This window comes from Chinchilla lanigera, unplaced genomic scaffold (genome assembly GCF_000276665.1).
Source record: "Chinchilla lanigera isolate Chin_1 unplaced genomic scaffold, ChiLan1.0 scaffold00015, whole genome shotgun sequence".
Taxonomy (NCBI): Eukaryota; Metazoa; Chordata; class Mammalia; order Rodentia; family Chinchillidae; genus Chinchilla; species Chinchilla lanigera.
Window position 1 is genome coordinate 18,476,289 of NW_004955416.1, and position 27,916 is coordinate 18,504,204.

Genomic DNA, 27,916 nt, shown 5'->3' on the forward strand with positions numbered 1-27,916 from the left:
CTTTGAGAGTAAATTGAATTTGATGTTGGTCCTGAGAGTTTTTTGCCAACCCCTAGAGAACATAAGTTTACCTTTACAACAGCACAAGTCCAAAGAGATGAGAGGAAGAATAAAGTCCAGCCAAAGTAGGAAATTTTGTAGAAGACCATTTAAAAATTGGTACTCCAAAGGGTGATACATACATGCAGGATAGCAGTGAACCAAAACAAAAGACTTTCACAGAAAGGGACACCACAAATCTCACATGACTTGACTCTTGCACTGCTCTTGGAAAGTGTCCATGTGCAGCCATTTTCACAATGTGGGTTCTTCCTATCCATGAGCAAGGAATATCTTTCCATCACCTGATATCCTCTTTGATCTCTTCTTTTCAAGGTACTGTAATTTTCACTGTGGAGATCTTTTACTTCCTTTGTTAGATTGATTCCTAATAATTTCATTTTTTTGGATGCTGTTGTGAAGGGAGTGGATTCCCTAATTACTCTCTCAGTGAGTTTGTTGTTTGTGTAGAGGAATGCTATTGATTTTTGAGTGTTGACTTTGTATCCAGCTTTGCTACTGAATTTGTTTATTAAAACTAGAAGTCTTTTGGTGGAGTTTTTGGGGTCTTCTATGTAAAGTATCCTGTCATCAGTGAATAATAATAACTGAACTTCTTTCTTTCCTACCCTTATTCCTTTTATTTCTCTCTCTTGTCTAATTGCTCTGGCTGATGCTTCCAGAACTATATTGAAAAGGAGTGATGATAGTGGACATCCTGGTCTTGTTCCTGATTTTAGAGTAAAAGCTTTCAGTTTTGTCCATTTAGTATCAGGTTGGCTATTGGTTTTTCATAGTTGGTTTATCAGACTGAGGTAAAGACCATCTATTCCAATTTTTCTATAGGATTTTTTTTGTTTGTTGTTTTTGTTTTTTTTTTTAGTACTAGGAATCAAACTCATGACCTCATGCTTGCCAGGCAGGCACTGTGCCGCTGAGCTAAATCCCCAGCCCTCTGTAGGATTTTTTTATCATGAATGAGTGTTGGACTTTATCAAAAGCTTTTTCTGCATCTATTGAGATGATCATGTGATTTTTGTCTTTGGCTCTGTTGATATGGTGTTATGACATTTATTGATTTGCATATGTTGAACCATCCCCACATCACTGGGATGAATCCAGTTATGGTGTATAATATTCTTGATGATTTCCTGCATTCTGTTTGCTAGTATTTTATTGAGGATTTTTGCATCTATGTTTACTAGGGAGATTGACCTATAGTTCTTTTTTTTTTTTTTTTTTTTGGTTGAGTCTTTCTCTGGTTTTGGTATCAGGCTAATACTAGCTTCCAGGAATGAGTTAAGAAGAATTCCTTCCCTTTCTATTTCGTTAAAGGGTTTGAGGAGTATTGCATTAAATTTCTTGTAGAATTCAGCCTTGAACCCATCAGGACCTGGGCTTTTCTTTGTTGGTAAATTTTTAATAACATTTTTAATTTAGTAACTGAGATTGGCTTATTCAGAATTTTTATATCTTCTTGATTCAGTTTAGGCATTTCATGTTTCTAGGACGCTGTCCATTTCTTCTGTGTGTTCCATCCTATAAGAGTAAAGATTTTTGAAGTAGATACTGATGACCTGAATTCCACTGGATTAGTAGTGATTTCACCCTTTTCATACCTTATTGCATGATTTTGAGTTTTTTCTTTCCTTTTTTTTTTATAAAGTTGGCTAGGGTTTTATCAATTTTATTTATTCTTTCAAAGAACCAACTCCTCAATTCATTAATTTTTCTATTGTTTTCTTAGTCTCAATTTTGTTAATTTCTGCTCTGATCTTTAGAATTTCCTTCCTTGTATGGGCTTTGGGCTTAACTTCTCTTCTTTTTCTAGAAGCTTGAGGTGCAGCGGTAGGTTGTTTATTTGTGTTCATTCTGCTTTCCTGATGTGAAATTCACCACTATAAATTTCCCTCTGAGGACTGCTTTCATTATATTCCACAGGTTTGGGTTGGGCAACTAAGATGAATATACAATTCTCAGATGAAGAAATACAAAGGGCAAATAAATATATGAAAAAATGTTCAACATCATTGGTCATTTCAGAAATGCAAATGAAAGCAACATTGAGATTCCGTCTCACTCCAGATAGAATGGCTATCATCAAGAAGTCAAACAACAACAAATGCTGGTGAGGCTGTGGGGAAAAAGGGATCCTTCTCCACAATTGGTGGGAGTGTAGACTGGAGCAACCACTGTGGAAATCAGTGTGGAGATTCCCCCCAAAACAAGGATTAGAGGTCCCATTCAACCCAGCTATTCTCCTTGTGGATATTTTTCCAGAAGAATTAAAAATATCATACCACAATGATATATATGTACCCATGTTTTTAGCAGCACAATTTTTCATAGCTAAATCTTGGAAACAACCCAAATGCCCATCAACTAAAGAATAGATTTTAAAAATGTGGTATTTTTAAACAATAAAAAAGATGTGGTATTTCTATACAATGGAGTACTACTCAGCTATAAAGAAGGATAAACTCAAGGCTTTTAATGGTAAATGGATGCAACTAGAGGCCATATTCATAAGTGAAATAAATGAGACTCAAATGTGTGAACATTGTATTGTCTCCATAGTATAAAAAACTGAAAAGTAAATAAAGATACAAAAGGTACAGTAGATATTGTGAAAGGTAGAGAAACTGTTCAAAAGGAAAGAACAAGTGGAACGGGGGAAAGGAGAAAAGAAGGAAGGGAAAAGAAATATATATATATATATATATATATATATATATATATATATATATATATGAATGATACCTGAGAGAGTTATACTATTAATTTCTTTTAGTTCATTGAAGCGAATGGTTTGAATATCTTATTTTTTAAAAATTGGTAAAAGATGCATCTCAATTAATCCCCCCAAAATACTCTGCTTTATTTCACACACACACACACACACACATTTATCCCATCATCTCAACCATTGTCTGAAGCAGTTCTGGAAGTCCTCTTCCATAAGTGTCTTTGTGATGTATGATCAAAAGTCCAGTGAATGCTGCTGCTGAGTTTCTGATGGAAAGACAAGCTAGTGAAAATGTTACAGCATGCCCTCATCCACCTCATTCACCAGATTTAGCCCTGTGCAACTTCTAGCTCTTTTCCAAAGTCAAGATGGCCACCAAATGTAAACATTTTTAATTGATTCAGAACACCAAGGCAGCCACAAGAGACAACTAAACACACACCGAAGAGGACTTACAGAAAGTACCAAGAATGATGGGATGATTGTGTTTGAAGAGAGGGGGAGTATTGTAAGGGGAATTAAAGGCGATGTGTCTTTTACTATAATAATTTTTAGAAAATTTCAACACATATCATCTCTTCCAATTATACCTTATAGACTCTCAAAGATACACACTACTAAAATTGACATACCACATAAATATTGGCATCTCAAAGATTAAAATAGAAATATTAATATCAGGCAAAGTACCTTTTAAGAGATGTGACATGAAGAAGATCACTGCAAAATGACCAGTATTTTAATTAATCAAGATACCTAATAATTCTACATGTAAATGCTCCTAACAACAGTTTAGACATAAGCAAATTTTAACTAAATAATCAAAAATTAACAACTCATTGTAACAAAGAATTTAACACAATTCTCTGAAATGTTAGATTAAGCAGTCAAGAAAAGAAGTCAATAAGGACCCCAGAGATCCAAACAGCACAAGTTCACGTTTGGTCTGAAACATACGTGGAGAACAATGCAACCAATAGTTGAAGAGCTCAGCTTCCTTTCATGCACACAAGATGTTTACAAAAATCACTCATGCATCAAGCCACAAAAACAGGCTTAACAGTATCAAAAGATGAGTAGCAAGCAGATAACATTTTTTGTTAATAATAAAGTTACTTTACAGCAGACATCAAATAGGTAAAACGTTTTGTTACAAACTTTTTTCTGAAAAATTTAAAAGAAGGTACTGAATAATTCATGGATTGAAAAGTGAACTATAATGAATATTAGGAAAAAAAGCTGTATTTAATTAAAATGAAAATAGCACAGAGAAAAGCCTTGGGCATAAAGCTAAGGGGAAATGGATTGTGTTTAATGCTTATATCAGAAGAAAGCATAATCACTGATACACTGTCATTGATATATTAGTTGTGTAACATCATTACACAAACTGAAGAAAATAACAGGTAAGTGAAATATAACAGACACATTAGCCAAGTGTGGTGTTACACACCTGTAATTCCAGCACTTGGGAGGCTGAGGCAGGAGGATTGTTGCGATTCTGAGACCAGCCTGGGTTACAAAGTGAGCTCAAGGCCAGCCTGAACTGCATAGCGAAACCGTCTCAAAAAGACAAAAAAAAAAAAAAAAAATCGGACACATTAGCTTAAATATCATACGGTTTCTCTTGTATAAGGGACCCCAAATGTAAATAAAAAGGAAAATAGAAGACAATAGGAAATAAGGAAATAGAAATTTTGTCAGTGGAAGGGGGATTAAAGATGGAGGGAGGAGAGAGAAATGAAAAAGACTTCAGATGTGTTGTGTACATGTTCCAATACCCCACAAGGAATGTGATCATTATGTACTGCAAACATGTAGCAATAAATACTAAAAATTTTTTAAAAATTAATGAAAAGAGATGAAGTCTGGGTTATTCCAGCAATTTTAAAACTTTGATTATTTAGAAACATTACAAAGGAGGAGGACAGCTTGTGAAGCTTATCTCAAAAATATGTAGGAAAACCATAAAAAATAATTAATAGAAGAGTGGAATCAGTAGCTTAAAAACTTCTTACAAGAAAGCGCAAGAACCAAAGAACTGTATAGGAAAATGCTCCCCAAAATATGAGAGAGAGCTTATTCTAACGTAGCATAAGCTTTTCCAGGAATATTCTTGGGGAAAAAAAAGGAATATTTCTCCAATTTCATTTTAAGGTGTATGCACACTTTTAATACCCAGAGCAGACAGAGAGAACAAAAGAAAGAAAAATTACAAGCCTCTTGCAACCATGAATATACATGTATATATGCAAATCCTAAATAAAATAGGCACAAATTTAATCAAGCACTTTCTAAAAAGACAATATATTATGACACATAGGTTTATTCCAAGGGTGTGAGTTTAATTTAATATTAGAAAATCAATTAATGTGATTTATCTTGATAACAGATTAAAGAAGAAAACTTATAACTATAATAGATACGGGAAGAAGCACCTAATAAAATTCAATAACATTTATATGAAAAATGTTTTTAGCAAATGGGAATTCGAAAGACACCTCCTTAACCTCAGAAATGAATACACACACACACACACACACACACACACACACACACACACACACAACCTTCAGTAAATGTCAGATCTAATAATGCTAAAAACGTTTAAGATCAGAGTCAGTGCAAAGATACCTGCTGTCACTATTTCTACTACTAAACATTGTTCTGACTTCATTAAAATTAGAGAAAACAAAGAATATAACACTTAGAAGCAAAAGGGAAGAGGCTGTCATTTACAGATGATATTATTATCCACATGGAAAGCCCAAAATAATATGCAGGAAAATTACTGAAATGTTTAAATTACTGTACTTGATTTTCTAAATACAAAATTGGTATAGAAAAGTCAATCTCATTTCTCTACAAACTAGCAACTATCATTTTCAAGAAGGATTGTAAAAAACTATATTATTGATGATAGCTCACAAGCATATAAAGGATCCAAAAAAATTATGATGTGCAAGCAAGGTATTTATACAAAAATCATAAAGCATACAACTTTATGCAAACTTTTGAAATACCACACCTAAACAGGAAAATATAACATGTTCTTGGAACTTCCTTTAGGTAGGACTATTCCATATCATTGAAACATCATTTTTTCCTGATATATATATGCATATATAAAATTTTAATAAGTAAATCCCAGTGTGTTTTATAGTTTTACTTAGAACCCTAATAGTAAAATTTGTTTAGAAGCAAAAATGGCTGGACATGGCAGACACGCCTGTAATCTCAGCACTGGGGAGGCTGATGCAGGAGAACCACTATGAATTAGAAGCCAGCCTGGGCTATACAATGAATCAAGGCCAGCATAAACTATATAGTAAGACCCTTTCTCAAAAGGAAACAAGAATCAATAGAAGTAGAAATCCCCAAGAATAGTTAAAAATACTTATAAACAAGCAAAACAAACACAAGATTTCTCCCTCAGGAACCAAAAATGTATATAAAGTGATAAAAATTAAATTAACACAACATTGGTGCACAAGTAGACAACTAAAACAAATTAGAATTGCCTACTAAAATGACTTAAAAGGTGTGGTTGAAATATATAGTGAATATCTAAAATTTTTAAAAATTATTACAGTGAAAGACATATTGCCATTAACTCTGCTCAAAATACTCACTCTCACTTTCAACACGTTTGTACCATTGTTCTAACCACTTTCTAGAGCAGTCCTGAAGTCCTCTTTCCTGAGTATCTTTACAAGTTATGACCAAATTATAAGACGGATATTGCTGCTAAATGTCATCCAATGGAAAGGCCAACTCGTAAAAACATTACAGTGTGTCCTCATTTACCTAGTTCACCAGATCTGGCACCAGGCAACTTCTGGCTCTTCACTAAAACCAAAAGGATCATGAAAAGCAGACATTTTGAATCAGTTCAGGGCATTAAGGCAGCCATGACAGCGTAACTAAGGATCCAAAAGAGATCCTCCAGAACTACTTCATGAAGTGGCAAGAATGATGGTGGGTAGAAAGTGTCTTCAAACCAAGGGAGAGTATTTTGAGGAGAACTAATGGTAATGCATGTTATTGTAATAATTTTTTTAAAAATCTAAACATTCGCCATATTTTTCAATCAGTCTGCAGACTGACCAGACTGGCAAAATTTAGAAACTTTGATGAATTATACAGTTAGCTAAGATATGAAGTCACAACTGGCAGGAAGACACTTTGTATAGCCATTCTAGAACTGGCTGAGTTTTTCCAGTAATGTTGAGTATCTGCCTACTCCTAGATCCTGTCATTCCCTTCTAGGTATACACCTGTCCCAGACAAATGTTCAATCACAGCACAACACTACCTCTTATAACAGCAAATATTCCCGTATTATTGACAAGAGAATGAATTAATAAATGTGATGGTCATACAATGAACTATTATATAGCAATGAAAATAAACTATTACTTGTTGTAATGTCCCTTCTTACAGTAAGGCATAAGGGAAGAACTAATCATTTAAACAACTTGTAAAATGTATCTTCTAAAATGCACCATAACATACAGGAAAAACTGTCGCCAGCTGAGTCACCATATGAATCATCAATCACCGTCTAAACTCAAACTCCTTTAACACCACTTTATCCAGATCCATATATTCCAAGATAAGACCACCACCTGATCTGACAGAATCTCTAAATGGACTCATATTTTCTAAAGATAAGATCATCTCCCTGGCTTACAAACTATGACCAATCTTTGTCAAGACAATCTGTGTCCTACTCCACCTTGTGTATCTTATAAATGCCCTCCATAACTCCTCTTTGGAAAAGCCCAGTGAGTCTCCATCTTTTGTGCTGCAGCCGGTTAAGAAATCCATAGCACTTGACTTCAAAACTGGCCCTGGTCTAGTATCAGTTCTATCAATAGCTGCATACATTTCCATGGAAGAATGGCAAGAAGACATTGAGTGAAAAATGCATGTCAGAAGAGATTATGACTTAAATAATTTTGAAAATCATGGAAGTAAGATTATATGTATGTATTTTAATTAAATATTTATATGTGGTTTAAGCCATGGGAAATAATATTATCAGGCTGTCCTTAGACAGAAAGACATGCATGAAAGTTCTTAGTATTGGTGATGTGTTTTTCTTAATATGAGTGGCAAGCAAATGGGTATTTATTTCCATATCCTATATATAAATATTATAGATTACTGTGTATATTTAATATGGCTCATGATTAAAAATAAGGTCTCCAAAAGAGAAAATGGGGCTCCCTCTGGTTAGTCGTTTGTCCCAGTTAGCACAGCTAATTAGAACATACAACTTTTGATGACAGACATTTGTTCACTGCTCTACTCAGAAAGCCCAGAACAGAATATTTCATGAAGCAGATCCACAACGAATGTTTGTTCAATAAATAAAAAAGCTGTGACCTGAGAACACATCTAATCTTTTCAATCATGACACCATAATACAAGAGCCAGCACACCCCAGAGATGTCTAGTATCAATTGTATCAAGGACTTTTCTATTTAAATGTAAAACATATTCTATAATCCTCTGTTTTAAGGATGTCTTGGACTCAATTCAGTCCATCTCCTCATTAATAAATAAAGCTTTATTAGAACGTTGCACCTGTCTTTGTTTATATATTGTTTTTGGCTGTGTTAGTGTGGTAAAATCAAAGTTCATTAGTTGAGAAAAGGACTATACGGTCCACAAAACCTAAAATATTTACTATTTGGCCTTTTACAAAAAAAAAAGTTCATCAATGCCAGTTCTATTGCATTATTAATAGCAAGTAAATTGTCTTCCCAAAACATCCCTGGCTTGCTTTACAGCTCCTGACAAGTTCCTGAACCTCTCCAAGTTTTAATTTCCTCATCGTTCACATTGCTTACTATCCCAAGAGAGTTGTGCAGATTCATCATTCATAACGCCTGGAAGGAAACAAACATTGCTCACAAGTGTTGCTAATTGCCATCTTTAATTTCTCTGTTGCTGTTTGGAAATGATTCTCAATGCTTCTTCATTTATCTCTCTATCTTTCTTCTTCACCAAGGAGATCTCTGTGTAGAAAGAACGTTGTCTTCCTTTCTTTTTTTCCCCCAAAAATCCCTCCGCTCTCTTGCCACCTAATTCCCACCTCAAGTCATCACCTTCTGTTTGTGACCTCATCGTAGGTTGTTATGGAAACAGATGAGCTAGAAACTAAGTGGATTTAAAGAGATTTTTCTGAAATTTCCCTTGAGGACTGAGACCTTGCATTAATTCAGATCTCTTTAGAAGCAAAGAGTGGAGAGAAAAGGAAGCAAGAAACAAATGAGAGGCAGGAGGCAGCAAAATGCATGTTTATGAAAGTCATGAATGAATACAGTAACAGGGAATGCTGCTGCAGGAACTAATATGCACAGGCCAGCTCCTACCCCTGACTGTCCCAATACAAGCTCCACTATCATCCTACACAAGAGAGCTTCTCTCTGGGCTACATCTCCCTGCCAGGTTTTATCTCCATGTTTGAAGGAAGAACAAGGAAACAAGAATCAACATCAAGCATCCAACTGAAGTCATGCAGGAGGATGCACAGCAAGGAGACATAGTCAAGATTCACAAAGTAGTGTGCAGATGGCACCATCAGCACAATTAAGAAAAACAAGAATTAGGGTCCAACGAAAGCCATGATGTTGTCATCTTCAGATTTTTTTTTTACCCACTTCCTTTCCAGAAATGACTCCCCAGCTTCAGACAAAATCTAGGCAGTTAGGAAGAGCCCTCTTCACAAAGTCAGGGAAGCCAGAAATACCCAAATCTTATGCAACAAGACCACCTCCACATGGGTCAGTTTCCGCATTTCTCAGAGGAGGAACCAAGTTACCGAGGGGAGAGCTGCTGAGACAATCAGAGCAGCCAGGCTTCAGAATGCTCTCTCCTCCTTACCTGTGACTGCTTGTGCCCACCCCCCACCTGCATTAAGGCATGGAGGATCCTGTGAGAGAAAGACAGAAAATCTAGCAAAAAATAAATCAAGCGTAACCCAAATAAATCAAGTTGTCAAATAACTCCTAAAATAAAGTTCTAGGGAATTAGGTAGAATCTCTGGAGGGAGCCCTTCACTCTAAGATGAGTTGGGATGTATTTCAACTCAGAAACAGCAGTCAAATCTATTAAAAGATTGCTTTCCCAATCTTTTAGTATCCTTGGGACACTTTTGCCTATAATTTCATCAAAACTCTTTACACCGCTACAATGGGACCCTTTCAGACAGCCATCAGAAGCCCGTCCTTATGAAGTAGAGATGTTAGGTATAAACAAATAGGTAAGGGACAGAAGAAAATCCATGGTCCAAGCTAAAATTAGATACAATTGGGTTCACTAGGACAGCATGAATAAGATAGTGCATTAGTCTCTGCTGTAAATTGTCCTTAAGTTGGTGCATTAAATATAGATAAGCTCTTTTTCTAGTAGCTTAGGCTGAGAAGTGTTGTTTTCTAGTATTTGCTACTTCCTGTCCACTGGTATTCCCTGAGATTACCAATGAGAAAGGTTATTTCTCATCTCTGACTACTGTCACTTTGGAGGTAGATGCTAGCTGCAGTATATCCATATAATATAAGCAAAAAAGAGGAAGACCACTAATTTTTTATTGAACATTTACTCTGTTCCTAGCACTCTGCTTTATAATACCACCAATTCTTTTCAATTTTACCACAGTCATAGGAGAAAAACACCACTTTCTTCTAGAGATGAAGAAAAAAGGCTCAAAGAGGTTTCCCAGTAATCAACACTTTTGCAAGTCTACCTGGGTACTGTGAGGAATAGTTCAAATTTGAGTGCAGATCACATCACTCTGCAATAAAATCAAGCCCAGGTCCTCCAAGATGGCCATGAAAAGAGTCTCACCCTGTAGGAGGAGGTCATGGGACTTCTCCAAATGGGTTCTGCCACTTAAATTTTACCCTGCCCCCTGGGCATCAAACAAGAATTAACTGGTACACCATCTCCTTCGTTCAGGTGGACTCTTTCCTAACTCCTGATTTTGGCTCTTCAGGAATAGCTGGGATCAAGCTTAGGCTCTGAAGCAAGATTTTACCAAACATAAAAAATATCTAAACAGAACTAGATGAGAAAAAACAACATGCAGAGGAGCTAACCTGGCTGGGGAGGGAAGAAACTGCTCTCCTTCCACCAAAGGCTCTTCCCTGCATAGTACCCATCCAATATCTACTCAGGAAAAGTCCAAAGCTCTGCTAGAATTCCCAATACCAGTGGGCACATAGTCAAAGCTCAAAGACATGTGCACTAGAAGCACCAGGAAGTGAGGAATAATTTCTATATACTCTGTGCCTGATTCCAATAGTAGCACATAATAGGTAGATTTTCTTGGAATAATTTTATACTCCTCTGTAAGGACAAAGGGTCACATTTCACACGGCCAATTCTATTTTTTCCTTCTGAGAAGCTACTCTTTCCTCAGGAAACTGACAATAAAATTACCCTTCTCTTTCAGGTAAAATGCCATTCCTACCAGTCTTGCTTCATAATTTCAATAAAGTAAATCCACTAACAGTTGAGAGTTGGAGGCTTATGACTAACATCACCCATCCCATTTACTAGGGCTCACCATTGAACGCCAACTCTATCTTTTAATTCTTTGAGCCTCAGTTCAGAAAAAAAGCTAAAAGCCTACACTCTCTTAATGAACAATACAGGATTGAGAAAGCCTTGTTCATTCTGACTGGCTCTGAACTAAAGATAATCTTGCTTCATTAAAAAGCCCATCAGCTTTATCTCTAAAGTTATTCCAAGAACAGTGCTTGAGGATTTCATGATTAACACATGGCAGCAGGTGCTATGAACAAAGCAGGCACCATTATAATAACTTGAAGTCAATAATTCATAAATGATAATGTATTATTAATCAATTATTGGGGCCTGAATAACATTTAATGAGATCAAGCTGATTGCCAGACTGAACTGTTGGATACCTATTGATTTAATCAAAGTGCTTAATTAAACTAGTAAGCTGCCCACCAAATCATTACATCAGAGCTTCCTTCAAAGGAGGACAGTTTCCAGTCTGCTCTGCTCTTCCTTGTGAACTAGGAATTGTTACTGATTGAAGTGAAATTAAGATAAGGATTTCTTGCTTCCATAACAACTCATGAAACTGCCATGACACCTGGTGACATTTCTTCTCAGTCCTAAGGAGTAAATGCTGTTTGCACAAAGAGCTCTCAGAGTGCAATTTGGTATGTAGGAATTCTTGACTTTTGTTACAATTCAAAAATCTTAATAGACGCTGGCTACACTATACCCTTAAACAAAGTAGAAACTTACTTACAATCCTCCGTTGTAAAGACAGAGAAATGAACCCTCAAAAATATGAAAAAGTCCTGCAAAATACTGAGATAAACCATGATTCAAATTCAGGAGTCTGCCACTGCTTTCTCAGCCCAGAATGCTTTCAAAATCTCAAACTGAGCTTCAATCACTGGAAATCAGAGCAGTGTATGCCTTCGACTCTGGGAGTTTCCAACAGTATCTTCCAGAAGTGAAAGCTGCTTCTCCAGCAGCTGAAAGTTTTCAGAATTACTCGTCATTTACAATAAGGCATAAATCTGTATCTTTTGACAATCAAGTTCGCCTTTGACTTGTTATATTGCTAATGATAGGGTTACTTATGTTCAACTGGAACAAAATTTTTTTGCTCAGTGTTCCAGCCCAGTGATCCTGCCTGAGGGGGAACAATGACAGCCCTATCGAAGCCTTCTGGGGTGCAGGGAGGCCTGCTGGTCTTTGCAATTAGGGAGTTGCCCTGTCAGTTTCACCAATAACAACTTCTAAATGGGATTCGCATCAGTACATGGTGAGGACGCCTTTGCCCTACAAAATTCTGGAATGCCAAAAATCCAGAGCTGCCACCTGGCCTCAGAGCTCAGCGAGCTACAGAGAGTCACAAGACACAAGCAAGGCACCTCGATTCTCTCTGCGCTGTGGCATTTGAGCTTTTGATGTGATCATCTGATGCCTGGGAAAGGGAATACTTGCACACGGTTGGTTGGGATAGAAGCTGATCACTCAATCATTACCGCAGTGACCATGAGCGTACATGTTAATAGTCACATTTTGGGCAGTTAATCTGCCCGGTGACTTGACTCACAGTCCGTGTTCCTGAACCTCTCACAACTAGGATCAATGGTGTGAGCTCCCAACTGTGGCCTCAAGAGACTCCTGTTTACAAAAGCCCATTTGGCCCAATAGCTTCCTCTCTACAACTTCCTTTGAGAACAGCAGTGGAAAACCACTCCAAACCAATTGATAATTGCCATTTCATTCACATCCAGTTCCTTCTACTTTGTCCAATCCCTACCAGAAGAAGAGAGAAGCGAAAGTCTAATGCTATCTCAGCATCTTGTGTATTAAGCTTGCAATGGGACTGCATGTTTGTTTATCTGTTTGTTTGTTTTTGTGGTAAGAGGAAGTCTCTGCTGCTGTAATCACTCATCACTGACCTCTCACAGTGTAGAATGAAGGATCCCACTACGTCACAAACATCTCTTATTGAAAAATAGCTGGGATCTCTGTCTGGGTTCTACTGCACCATTCTACCCTGGATCTGGAGAGCATGAAAAGCAAAGATCAGTTATGGTGAGAATCATTCACTGTCCCAGTTACCTAAGTACACCTAACCTGCAAGTTATGATTTAGAAAACTCTACCCTGGGACCAACAGAATCTCTACCAGTTTTAAAGGAACACACCCTTTCCACAGCTGGAAGTAACTCTAGCAAGCCTCATAGATCAGAACGGGGGGGTGGGGGGGTGGGAGTGGAGTGGGTAATAACCTGTGTTTGGAGGTTTCTGGTGGTGATGTTGGATACAGGTGACTGAAAACAGAAGAGGAGGTGTTGCAGGGTAAATCAGTCACATCACACATCAAAAACAAAACAAAGCCACATTTTTCTAATGTCCCTCATGTCAAAGGAAGTAGAAGTACCAAAGAAAATCTAGTCCTTGGTTGTAATCTCAATTTAGAAATTCCAAAATATTTCTTCACTACAAGTCTTACTGTCTGCTAGAATTGTTCCAAAAACCATAAGAGAACCAGAATGAGGGAAAAGAGAAAAGAAAGAAAGAATGGGGAAAAAAAAATATATATATATATACACACAAGATAGCTAAGATAATTGTAATATTAATTTCTATTGCTTTATGGAAAGGAACAGTTAATGTTCAATTGTTTGAGCAGCCTTACAGGCCTATATTTCTTTAACTGAGTAACCAATTTGAAGATAACAATATGCGATACAACAACCATTGTTAATTTCCTATCATACTGTCTGAAATTCTGTATTGCTTTTATTGTTTTCATGTTGTTTTATTTATGTCTGTGTGTATGTTAATATGTGTTCATTCTTTTATCTTTAAAATTAAAAAAATAAGAGAAAGTTTTTTTTCTTTTCAGGAGGAACAAAGTTATTTCTAAATATAGAATAGTAGATATACTGATATACTATTTGAAGTTGCAAACAAACTTTCAAATTCATATTATCCATTACAGTAAATTTTTAAAATAGACTTTTCTGTTCTTATGGACTGAAGCAGCATATACAGTGAGAAGATCAAGGGGTAAGAACTTCTATTTCATGAAGAATAATAGACTACATAGCCTGAACAATCCTTCAAATAAAACAAAAAAAGATTACCAAAGTAAAATATTTTTTAAAAATCATTTTAATGCATTGCTGAATTGGTCTTAAAAAAATCTGTAGATTCAAAAATCAAAGTAAAACCAAAGCAACCTTGGAACATAAGCATCAAAACATATTTTTCCCTTGAGGGTTTCAACGAAACTTTGGAAACTTTGTGCTTCTTTGAAGGCTCTGAGGAGCACAAGGAGCCAGGAGGGAAGGACAAGGATTGTCCATTTTGGGGCACCCAGTTGGAGACTTGTGTATGGAGCTCAGACCCCAAAGGTTCTTCCATCTGAAACCATAGAAGGAGGAGCAATAAAGAACTTTTTATCTCAATCCCAAAGTGCAATAACAATATGCAAGTCTTCACATAGATTTTAATTCACCAACCAAATATGGTCCTAAAAATCCAAAGTATACCCATCCCAACATGACTATACCCATCCCAATATAATAGCACTCTCTGATGACTAGCAAGAGAAAGTACAAGTGTTTTTCCAGGTTGGACTATGTGTCCCCAAACTCCAGGCCAGTCCCCACAATGCTAGGCTCCATGAGAGCCAAGGTCAGGGCCAGGAGAGAGAGCCTCTTAGAGACTAGGTGTGCAAACTGAACCAAAAACCCACTTATTTATCACAAGGTGCCAAACACAGCAATTAAACCTGAGTACTGAGATTTTACTTTAGAAAAAAATAACTGTTATCTGATGCTCAGCTGCTGGGGTAACTTGCCTCATGTGTCAACAGAGAGGGCTCTGTGTGCCTGCTGAGGCACATATGCCATGGGTTTGCCACCCTGGCCTTTCTCAGAAGACCTAGGCCAGTGATGGTAAATCTTTTAGAGCTCAATGACACAAACAGTCTGCTATGGCCTGCATGCCATAGGTTTGCCACCACTGATGTAGGTAACGAGTCTGCCTCCATAGTTTCCTGAGATTCACTGGAAAGGTAGATCATCACCACATACCAGGCACCTGCCCAGTACTCCAGCAGGAACCTTACCCACAGATCACATCAAGTAGCCCACCAAAAAACGCTGGATCAGTGCAACTAAGGATTGCTTTTTCAAAATGTGAAATGGGTAGACCATTAGCAGCATTAGAATAACATAAGAACCTCATAAAATTATAAATGAAACAAGTGGCATTACAACTGATACCACAGAAATTCAGGGATCGTAAGACACTACTCTGAACAATTAAATACTAACACAGTGGTTAACTTGGAACGAACAGATGTATTCCTAGAAACAAGCAACCTAACAAGACTAAATATTAAAATAAAAAATTTAAACAGACCAATAACAAGTAAGGTAAATAATTCAGTAATTAAAAATCTCTCATAAAGAAAATCTCAAGACATGAAGGCTTCACTAGAGAACTCTACCAAATATTTAAAAAAGATTTAAGTCTAGTCTTTCTCAAATTCGTCTAGCATTACCTTGATATCAGTCAGATAAGCACTATACAAAGAAAAAACTTCAGTCCAATGTCCCTGATGAATGTAGACACAAATATTCTCAACAAAATACTAGCAAACTGAATTCAACAGCACATTAGAATGATCATATATTATGTTCAAGTGGGATTCAGTGTGATACAATAAATGTGATACACAGAATTAATGGTAAATGTAACACACCATACACATCAATAAATATGATACATAACATTAAGAGAATGAGGGACAAAAATCTTATCATTATAATGGATGTAGAAAGTGCAACTGACAGGATCCAACATCCTTTCATGATAAAAAAAAAATAGGTATAGAAAAAATGTGCATCAACATAATAAGGACCATATAGGACAGGCCCCTACTGAATGTTACACTCAAAGGTGAAAAGCTAAAAGTTTCTCAGCATAGTACTGGAAGTCCTAGCCAGAGCAATTATGCATGAAAAAGAAATAAAAGACATGAAAATTGGAAAGGGAAAAGTAAAATTGTTTATTTATGGGTCATATGTTTGTATATATAGAAAACTATATATACAAGATCCCACCAAAAATCTGTTAAAATTAATAAATAAAGTTACAAAATACAATAATAAATCAGTAAAGTTACAAAATACAAAATCAATACCATTTCCATATATTAACAAATGTTTGAAAAATTCAATTTGCAATAACAAAAGAAAAATAAAATACTTAGGGATACACTTACAGAGAAAGTCAGAGATCTACACACTTAAAACTATAAAATAGGAATGAAAGAAATTGAGGAAGACTCAGATAAATGAATGTTCATTAATTAAAAGAGTACTGTCAAAAAGTCCATATTATCCAAAACAATCTATAAATTAGATACAAACTTCTATCAAAATTCCAGTGACACATCAAATAGAAATAGAAAAAAAATGTCTAAAATTCATACAGAACCACAGATCTGGAATTGTCAAAGAAAATCTTGGGAAACAAAATGAAAGGCAACAAAATACTGGATTTCAGAATACACTACAAAGCTATACAAGTCAAAACAACATGGTATTGACATAAAAACTGACTCAAAAACCAATAGAATAGAAATGAAAGCCCACCCCCTCAAAAAAGAAATGAAAGTCCTGGAATAAATCTATGAATTTATAGTCCACCAATCTTTAACAAACTTTCCAGGAACATACAGCAGGGAGGGAACCATTATTCAATAAATGATACTGATATAACTGGACATTCACATGAAAGAGAAAGGACTTCCATCAATACTCAAAACATATCACTTCCTCTCTCCACAGGATGAGGAGTGAATTAGTTTTTAGCAAAGAATACTCTACATATGCAAAGAGCTCCTGATAAACCCATTGCAAAAAGGTAAATCATCTAATAAATTAATAGGCAATTGAGTTTTAAAATAATCAACTGAAAAAGGAGAGCTATAAATAAAAAACACTTTAAATTATGAACAACTTGAGTCATACCCAAAGAAATTCAGATTAAAATAAGTCTGAAATGGTTAGGGGTTGCAGAGAGGAGAGTTAAGATTTTTTTTAAAAAACGAGTTGGTACAAAAATGAGAAGACTGACAAATGCTTGGTTGATCAGAACATGGTTCTGATCAACAGTCTAGTGTACTCTTTATGAGGACTAACTTGGTGGCACAGACATTGGTGAAGATGTCAGTGCTCAGAATTCATGGGGAAGAGATTTGGCCCTCTACACGAAAAAGCTGTTAAAAAGGAAATTTAAGTCCACACTGGCCAAATTTCAAGGCTATATTTGTACAAGTTCATGTGTTTGTAAGTGACTAAGTATGTGTGTAAATGTGTACTAAGGCATAAACATGAAACTTTAGAAATTTTCTGAGGAGCAATAATAGGAGAAATATGAATTATGTTCACTTGTTTTACTCTAATATATCCACTTTTAAAACAAAAATAGGTTGACACTTTTAGTTTAATATTTAAACTTTAGATATTAAATATACATAGTGTTAGAAGTACTGAGAATATAGTACAACAGGTACTTGTGTACTTATAATCTGGATTTAAAAATTATTATTATTTTGCCATATTTTCTTTTGAATTCTTTTTGTTTATGAAATACTTGTAAGGCCCATTCCCCTTTCCCTTTCTGCTTCTTTCTTATTCAGATCAAATTGTTATCATGAATCAGGCTACCAGCTTTTCAGCATGGTTTTATACATTTTCCATGCAAGTAAATACCCATACACAACAAATTGCTTTGTCATGTAAAGACCATATATTTTAATGATGATTTTAAAATAGTTATATTCAGTGAGAGAGAAATTAGGGAAACCACAACTTTCACAATAGCATCCAAAAAAAGTGAAATACTTAGGAATCGATCTAACAAAGGAAGTAAAAGACCTATACAGTGAAAATTACAGTTCTCTGAATAGAGATCAAAGTGGATTTCAGAAAATGGTAACATATTCCTTGCTTGTGGATAGGAAGAACCAACACTGTGAAAATGGCCATACTCCCAAAATTGTTACATAGATTGAATGCAATCCCAGTTAAAATACCATTATTGTACCTCACAGATCCGGAGGAAATATTCCTAAAATTCATCTGGAACCAGAAGAGACTTAGGCCTAGAGTAGAAAAGCAATCCTGGGAAACAAACAAAGTTCAAGGCATATCACAATCTCTGATTTGAAATTATACTAAAAAGCTACTGTGATAAAATCAGCATGGTACTGGCAAAAAAAATAGACCTAAGGATCAATGGAACAGATTAGAAAATGCAGACACAACTCCAAACACATACAGCCACTTTTTCTTTGAGAAAAGGGCCAAACATGTTCACTGGAAGAAAGATAGCCTCTTTCACAAATGGTGCTGAAAAAACTGGCTTTCTACATGCCAAGGACTAAAACTAGACCCATGTCAATCACTATGTACTAAACTAAAGTCAAATGGATCAAAGATCTAAATATTAAAACAGAAACAGTAAATCTACTGGAAGAGAAAATAGGTAGAAATCTTGAAGACATAGAAGTAGGCAGAGAGTTCATGAACAAAAACCAAACTTCATGGGAAATATTTTAAAGAATCTACAACTGCGAAGTCATCTTACTGAAAAGTTTTGCATATTAAAAGAAATCACCAACACAGTAAAATGAAAATTCATGAAGTGGGAAAAAATTTTAGTTGACTGTCCCTCAAACAAAGGACTCCTATCTAGAATATATAAAGAATTTTTAAAATTCAGGCTCCCAAAATTCAAAGACCCAATTCAAAAATGGGCATCTGAGATAAATACACACTTCTCCAATGAAGAAATACAAATGGCACATAAATATATGAAAAAATGTTCAACATCATTAGTCATTCGAGAAATGCAAATGAAAATAACACTGAGATTCCATCTCACCCCAGAAAGAATGGCTATCATCAAGAAGTTAACTAATAACTAATGCTAGAAGGGCTGTAGGGAAAAGGAACCTTTCTCTATTTTTGGTGGGAGGGCACACTGGTACAACCACTATGGAAATCAGTGTGGAGATTCTTCAAAAAATTAAGATTAGAGGTCTCATTCAACCCAGCTAGTCCCCTTCCGGGCATTTTTCCAGAAGAACTGAAAACATCATACCACAGCAATATATGTGCACCCATGTTTATAGCAGCACAGTTTGTCATAGCTAAATCTTGAGAACAACCCAAATGCCCATCCACTGTGGAATGAATAGAAAAGATGTGGTATTTCTATACAATGGAGTATTGCTCAGCTATAAAAAAGATAAACTTGAGGCTTTTACAGGTAAATGGATGTAACCATAGATCATAATCATAAGTGAAATAAATCAAACCTATACATATAAACATCATTTTGTCTCCCTATTATAAAACCTGAAAGAGTAAACAAAATCTGAAAGGTACAATAGATACTATGAAAGAGAAAGAAAGTGCTCAAAGGGAGGAACAACTGGGATGAAAGAAAGGAGAAAAGAAAGAAAGAAAAAAGGAAGGAATAAATATGTATGTATATACACAGGATAGCTGGGACAACTGTACTGCTAATTTCTGTACTGTTAATGCTTAAATTTTTTTTCTTCTTTTTAATTTTTTTGACCAATTTTGCATGCTTATATCTGATAATCTGAACAACTACTTTGAAGACAACAATATGTAATATAACAACCATTGTTGAATTCCTATCGTCTTGTTAAATGAAATTCTGTATCATTTCCAATGGCCTTTTATTATTTTTTATTCTCTTTAAAATAAAATAAAATAGTGATAGTGTTGTGAATCAGTACTTGTGTGTACAGATCAAGGACAGTAAGAAAGATGAGGAAAAACAAATTTAAGATGGTTTGGACATGGCTTATAGTCATTTCTTGTATTCTCAAGAAAATTTCAGATTGTTTTTCAAATAGGTTTTAGATTCTCCAGTGAGGTTCCCTTGAAAACAAAGCTCTATTAATATAAGAACACCATGCCTATGGGGTTCATGCAGATTACCCTCAGGTGTGTAAATCCCCCTTTGATTTTACCACACAGTTAAATCTTCTCTGTGCTTTCACTGCATTTTGTTCAGATCCCTGTCTTAGTATAACATGCTGAATTATAATAACCTGTTTGCATGACTAACACATACATATACACAATATAGATCATGAGTGCTTTGTTGATAGGATTTGAAAGGATTAAGTGATATTTATCTTGGTATTCCTAATTTCTACTGTGGTATCTCACTGTAGTTGCCTGAAGAGATGGAAATCCCGAGGCAAGGAAAAATACAGTTCAGTTTCTCTAATTCTGACTCCTCTTATTGAAGATTTCCACGGAGAGATGACATTATCCTCTTACACTTAATTTTTCAGCTCAAATATCTGTCAGTACTAGTGTTTTATAGCAACAAAGAAAAAGAAAAAAAAAAGATTGCTTAACCGGGAGATCACAGGCCTGAAGTCTAGGGCTACCTCCCCCACCATCTGGCTACTAAGCCACACTTCGTAATACAAAGCAGCCACAGGTCAGCTCCTGTCCCTGAGCCTCGTCCCCCACTAGTAACAGATTTAATCTAATAGATTTCATGGATTTGTAAGGACTAAAATTCAGTGACCCCATAGTATTACTTGGCCCTACAGGCCTCTGGGAGAAGTTTCCAAGAGTGAGAGTTTTCACTTCACTGGAGTTTCTGTTTTACTTGGACCCCTGTTGTCACATGCTGGCTCTCCCCAATGGAAAGCTCTGTTCTTGTACCTGATCAGGTGTCTCAAAAAGAGACAAAGGCCAGTGCGGATGGAAAATGATTTGCAAAGAAGCCAAAGGGGGAATTCTGGAACTGTGTATTTTTCCACTCCATCCTAATTTAATACCACTTTCAAGTGACAACTCCCAACCCCAGGCAGGTGCCTGTGTGGTAGCTCATTACACCCTGGGGACCTCATGTAAATCTTTTTCTGAGAACAGCTATTGTCTTCTAAGGAAAAGCTTTCAGCATAATGGCAGGCTGAATAGAACACTGCTTTTGTAAGAATATTTTTAAGAAAAAGAAAAAAGAAAGGTATTCTTTAACAACTGCCGAAGCAGCCTGAGCGGTCCCCCACCTCAGGCCCCCTGGAAAGAACAGTGTGTGAGCCTTGGGAGACTATGGCAGCAGAGTGAGATTATCTCACCTCCAGAGAGAGAGAAAGGTTGTGCTCTGCTCTTTTAGGCTACAATAAACACAGGGTGGAGGTGTCTCTGATTGCAAAAATAGCACATCCACCCCCTCCTATCCACCTTTGTTGTTTCATCACTCAGTGAGCAAGTAGTAACTATTCATTTCAAAAATAAGTGAGTTTCTAAGAAGAGAATGACATTTTCCCTCAGAATAGTTTCCCACGTCAGTTCCTCCTCTCAGAACACTCCTAAGGACAGTCAAGGCAATATGGTTGTAGGGGTTGAGGACATGGATGTCCAATTTGGCAAAACAAAAACAAGTAACTCCTGGGCTGGAGATTTAGCTCAGCAGCACAGCGCTTGCCTGGCAAGCACACGGTCATGAGTTCGATTCCTGGTACTGGAAAAAAACAAAATAAATAAATAAATAAATAACTCCTGAGAAAGATGAAGCGCCCATCACAGAGATGCAGGTCTTCATTCTCAAAACAGGATTCTCCTTTCTCTGGGCAGAAATGGTCACTTAGAATATGAGGTTTTACAGGAAATGCAGAGAAAATTGACAAGTTAGCAAAACAATGTAGTCTTCAGTAAATATTGTGTTTTGATTGTGTGTATTTCAGGGGAATATTCAGTGGAGGCACAACAATATTTCAGGGGAAATTTTCAGTGGAGGCACAGCTTGAAGTGTGGGATAAATGGGAATGTGGGGTAGAGACCTACAGACTCTTTCCTCAGGGACCCATTACTGTACCAAGGATGGTGACACACCTTCCTCAAGTGGCCATGTGCAAAATGGAGATAAACAGAAGTAGTACAGGGAGATCCAAAGATATTAAGAGTAATTTCCACACGAAGCAGCACGTAGTGCACAAGAAGAGGCAGCAAGCAAGAATGATTTGGGGAATAGCTGTGTCTAGAAAAATACGGAACCACTCTCCTCTCCAGATGAGGGTAAATAAAGACCCTCAAGACTTCTCTCTACTTTCCTTAGGATTTAGGTGAGTAATAACCACCCCCCAACTTTCTTCACTCTCTCTATTCTAGAACTTTCTCATTTTGCTTATAAATTGAACATCTTCTCTTAGTTCAAATCCAAGAAAACAAGATACACACACAAACACAGACACTATTCCTCTCTTCCAGAAGGATAGACTACAGATAAAACATCTCCACTCTCTACCGGGAAATTGTATATGCAAAAGGCCTGCTAATCAAAATACCTAATAACACATAATGTGTTCATTACTTTAAATATGCTAAGGTAATTATGCCAGAACGTTATTAACCACTGAAGACCAATCTCAGCATTGGAAATAAGTTCCCAGGTTGATCTTGCCAGCCAAACCTGTCCCCAAACCTGCTCATCAAATGCCCGCTGGTCTAGCATACTGAAGCTGTGTCCCACTGTCTTGATCCTGTTCACTTCCGCTCACTGTCCGCTATGCAAATCTCAGAAGTCCTAGGCTTTTTTGCCACATCATCTCTCACCAGCTAGGAAATACCTGCACTTCCGGATTCTCTAGTACTTCCTCCATCACCAGGAGTCTTGTGGGAGTCTGAGATGTTTATCCTTTTAATTTTTTTTTCAGTACTTGGTATTGAACCCAAGGCCTGCACATTGAGCTACAGCCTCAGCCCCTTTTTTTTTTTCTTAATTTGGGGACAGAGTCTCGCTGCGTCATTAAACTACATAGGCTTTAACTTAGGATCCTCTTGTTTTAGCTTCCTAGAGTGCTGAGATTAATGGCTGCAACACCACACTTCTGGTAACCACTTCCTTTTCTTATCCATTTCCCCTCAGACCTATCTCTAGCATAATGGCTTCAGTGACACTTTCCCTGAGAACTTCCTATCCATTGTCCCAGGAAAAGGGCAGTGTGACTCCTGACAGCTGGCCGCCATCTTGGCCATGAGGGCTCAAATCTCCCGGTGTAGTAGTGAGTCTTCTCTCTTGGGAGCATTGTAAATAAGGCCTCATGATCAGCTTTCCAAGCAATAATAAAGTATATAGCCCACAAATCTGGTGACTATTGAACTGAAAACATATTTATCACAACAGTAAAGCTAAATGTTTCCAGGAAAATAACTTTTTTTAAATGAAAATGCTTTTGAAAAATAAATCAAACCAAATAAATGCTTCTGGGAGACTCTCTGGAGCCCAGGCCCTGGAAAGAACTAAAAGTAATCAATGAGTTGTCCTCTATAATCTCCAAGTCTGAGACTTTAGAAAAACCACCAGGGGAAGCAACCTTGATCAGGGGCATTCTCCCTGGGCCCCATGGCCATGTTTTCATTTCTTGAAATAAGGCCATGCCTTATTTCTGAAATAAGGCTCAAGTGATAATCCAACAAGGTGGGAGGAAAGTCCTTTGGTACCACTTTCCCTTTTAATGAGAGATGAGTGACAGCCATCAAATCAGAAAATAGCCAGTCACGACTCAACATCCCACACCTAACTAAAGTTAAGCTAGTCCCTAGGAGGAAGAGGCAGGTAAGACAATTAAAGCTCACAAAGAGGGTGGTCTGGAGGCAGGACAATCTTGAGCTGCTAATTCATATGCCACATTTTCTTCCTAAATCAATACATCACGTTCTATGGCCCAAGGAAGTTAATGGTTTTACTTCTGAATTATAGGCATGGTTAATTGCACTTCAGAGAGTAGGTGGTATTTATATTGTGCTGGGTTCTTTATTTTAGAAACATAGCAATGGCATGTGTTCATGCATATATTGCAAGCTCCCCCGTGTTCCCAGACCTCAAGCTCTGTGCAAGGCTCTGAGAATCTTAGGAAAGACTTTAGGGCCAGAAGAATCTTTTCTCTCCACTCCTGCCCCAGTGACTGAAATGACCACCATGTAAATGCTTCTGATAAAGAAGAATAAAATTCATTGTGAGCAGCAAGAGAACAGGTATTTGTGGTCCATTTAATGTGCACTGCTCTTACAGTGGAAATGCTGGAGGAAGTTCTGACTCACAGAGTGAAGCCAGAATGTTGATGCTGAACATGCAGATGGAGTCAGCACATTTGCATCTGTGCAGACTCTGATGTTAGAACAAGGTCTAGAATCTGGAACCATCATCAATCATGGTATGTAATCTTCCTCAGCCACACTTGTCCCATCCTTAAAATGAAGTATATTAGTCATTTTCCCATTGCTGGGATAAAATATCCAACACTGACAACTTAAAGGAGGAGAGATTTAACTTGGCTTACAGTTTTGGAGTTTCAGTCCATGGTCAGCTGCCTTTAAGGAAGAACTGACATGGCAGAAGGGCCTGGTAGAAGACAGCTGCTCATGGCTTGGCATCCAGGAAACAGAGAGAGAAGGAAGGAGCCCCAGAGCAAGATACACCCCCCAAAGGCACGCCACCAGTGACACTCATTTTCCAAGCCCACTCCTAACAGCACACCTAATAGCACATTGGCATGAATGTATCAATGGTCCAATCCACTGATGAATATAGTGCCCCATGACCATCTGCAAACACAAGACTTGTGTGTTACATTCTATATCCAAATCACAATATGAGCATTCCTACAATTAATCTCCATGGTGAAACATACCTATCAGCCACATAGTGCACACAAATAAGATTTTCAGTGAATGGCCAAAATGAGTTAGAATTCTTCTATGACTTAGAAAGAGAGGATGGTAGTACGAAGGTCACCAGACTGGCTGTATAACCTTCAAGTGCTCTCAGAACCAGCTATACAAGCAGTAGGCCCCAGCACAAAATGAAAATCCAGGATTCCTTTTAAAAACTTGTTTTTTTCTTCAAGTCCTTTAATATTTAATTTTAAAAACTGATAAATTTTAATTGACACATAATTTGTAGGGTTCAGTATAAGAGTCCAGTACAATGTGCAATGATCAGATCAGTAACTGGCTTATCCTTTGCCTCTGACACTGGTCATTGAATATATTTTCAATTGTACAATTAATTGTTGTCAACTATTCTTAATAATAATTATTAATTCTCAACCTTACTGAGCTATAGAACATCGAATGTTATTTCTCCCACTCAGCTACACCCCTGTGCCCACCAGAACCCCTCTCTCTGTCTCCCCTCACCACCTCCCAGCCCCTGGTAACTACGATATTGTTCCAGTCTCTACTTCTACTAGATTTAGTTTCTCACAATAAGTGTGGTTGCGTGGTATTTATCCTTCTGTGCCTGACTTATTTCATGTTAACGTAATGTACTCCAGCTCCATGCATGTTGCCGTAAATACCTAGTAAAAATTTTTTTAAAAGAGTGTTAAGATGGTTATGAAAGAGCATTAAACAAGGCCCCTGCTCTTCTAAGTAAGGGGTCCATGCAACTGTACAACAGACCCAATCATGAAGACAGCTCTTATTGGGCCTTTTACCTGGATCCTCATCCTGCTTACTTCAGGGTCTAGCTCAATGATTAACACTTGCAAGTGACAAGAAAAATGAACATCATTCATCTGACCACTATAAGTCCCAGCTGCTTCCCCAATACCTCCAGAGATGAACAACGGCTGCTATATTAGCCCATGTTTAAGAGAAAAGATAAAGAAAAGAACCACAAACTATATGGGCATGTGTAAGTGTAAATCATTTATAACAGGGCTGGGGATTTAGCTCTGCAACACAGCACCTACCCTGCAAGCACAAGGTCCTGAGTTCTATTCCCGGTATCGGAAAAAAAAAACAACAATAAAATCATTTATAACAAAGCATGAAGACAGCAAGCAAAAAATGGGCTCCTTTGATTTATATAAAGGGTTACTAAGAGATCATTCATTTCTGTCTCTCTTTTCCTTTCTACCTGAACTGCTTCCTGGAATACCGAACTATGTAGGGGCCTTCCCTGTGTTTCAAGTTCTTTTCTCAAAGGAAGAATGATCTCTATAATTGTAATATCAGCAAAAGCACCAATATCAGAACAAAAATGCAAAAACACAGGTACTTCCATGTCATAATTACACATTGGAGTTTTTCTTTCCTCCTCCTTAGAAGTGGAACTTGAAAAACAAATTTATATGTATCCACTTTCTCAAGTAAATAGTTGTTCAAGGAAGATAGCCCTAGAAGGATCACTGTCTCTCACTCTCAAGCACTGCTCTATCTGCTGGTTGGAGGACTCTGTGACTGTTAGAGAAATTGCTGTTAAATGCATAAAACACGTAAGAGAATTTTTGAAAAATCCCTTATTATTCATTAAAGCATTTTAGGGCCTCATTAATTCAGATGGGATAATCAGTTGTTGATTAGCCAGGTTGTTAAGCATCCATTGTCAGATGTGATGGGGTGTAAGAAATTACATTTGTATCCACCAAAGAGTCACCTGAATGCCATTAACACCTCATCAAGTTAGGCGGTATCTTCTGGGGATAAATTAGCCAGGTTTTATTCTCCAGTCTTTTCTGCCATCTTCCAAATTTCCTTGCATTGCAAAGCCTTCTTCACTCCCTTTAGTTACTCTTACCTAGCTAAGGTCTAGAGCTCTGTCCAGAGCCATTTACAAAAGCTCATAGATGACAAGGTAGTCATATTTGTTGTCTTTGTTTTGTGTTGCTGCTGTTGTGGTTGTTGCTGTGTGTGTGTGTGTGTGTGTGTGTGTGTGTTGGTTTGGCTTTCAGTTTGGTTTCACAGTTCGTAGCTCAAGCTTCCTTCACACCCTCAGTCCTTCAGATCCTGATATTTGGATCATCAAGGGAATTCCTCAGTCAGGACTCAGAGGATCCACTTCCTTCCTTTCCAAATCTTGACTGACTGAGAGTAATTTAACAGCAAGGAGCATGGTGAGAAAAGTCCCTGGATTAGAGGTTGGAAAAAGTGATTCAGAGTCCTGGTTCTGTTTTCAGAAAGAAAGTGAGTGTCACTAGTAACCTGCTTTCTATACCAGCACATCCTTTCACCTTCCTGGCTGTAATTCATTTTCTCTCTTTAACAACAAAGCAACATTAATATTGAACCATGGTATCACAGAAAGAATTAGGACTGTATTTCTATAAAAACAGGTGAGTTCCCAACACTCCATGGAGCTTCAGTCTCCAAGGGACAGAGGGCTCCCAAGATTGTCAAGAACCCTCCCCCAACTTAACCTCCCAGTAGAGAGGGCCTGTTTTACTCACGGAACTGCTCCAGATTGTCAGCGCTATTAGAGTCTGGCGTGGCTGTGATGGTAACCAGTGGACATGGATTCCCAGCCAGTGTCTGGCAGAGAATTTCCTGCCGGAAGTAGATTTCTCTGGGATTGATGCTTTTTTCCAGGATCTCAAGGTGAGTCTGGAGCAAAAATAAAGCAAGAAAGTATATTATTAATATTTTATGTAAGAATAATAACAGACAAGGGGCTGGGGATTTAGCTCAGCGGCAAAAAGCGCCTGCCTGGCAAGCGCAAGGTCGTGAGTTCGGTTCCCGGTACCGGAGAAAAA

The 27,916-nt window shown here is 37.2% G+C and overlaps 1 protein-coding gene across 3 annotated transcripts in view; it reads right to left on the minus strand.

Moving 5' to 3' along the window:
- Agbl1 (ATP/GTP binding protein-like 1) overlaps window positions 1-27,916 on the minus strand; it is an 800,368-nt gene that overhangs the window by 590,532 nt on the left and 181,920 nt on the right. For all 3 annotated transcript variants that reach the window (XM_005381585.2, XM_005381584.2, XM_013512654.1), the window contains exon 17: window positions 27,614-27,767. In XM_005381585.2, the coding sequence (XP_005381642.2) occupies window positions 27,614-27,767 (154 nt within the window). The remainder of the gene's footprint in view (window positions 1-27,613; window positions 27,768-27,916) is intronic.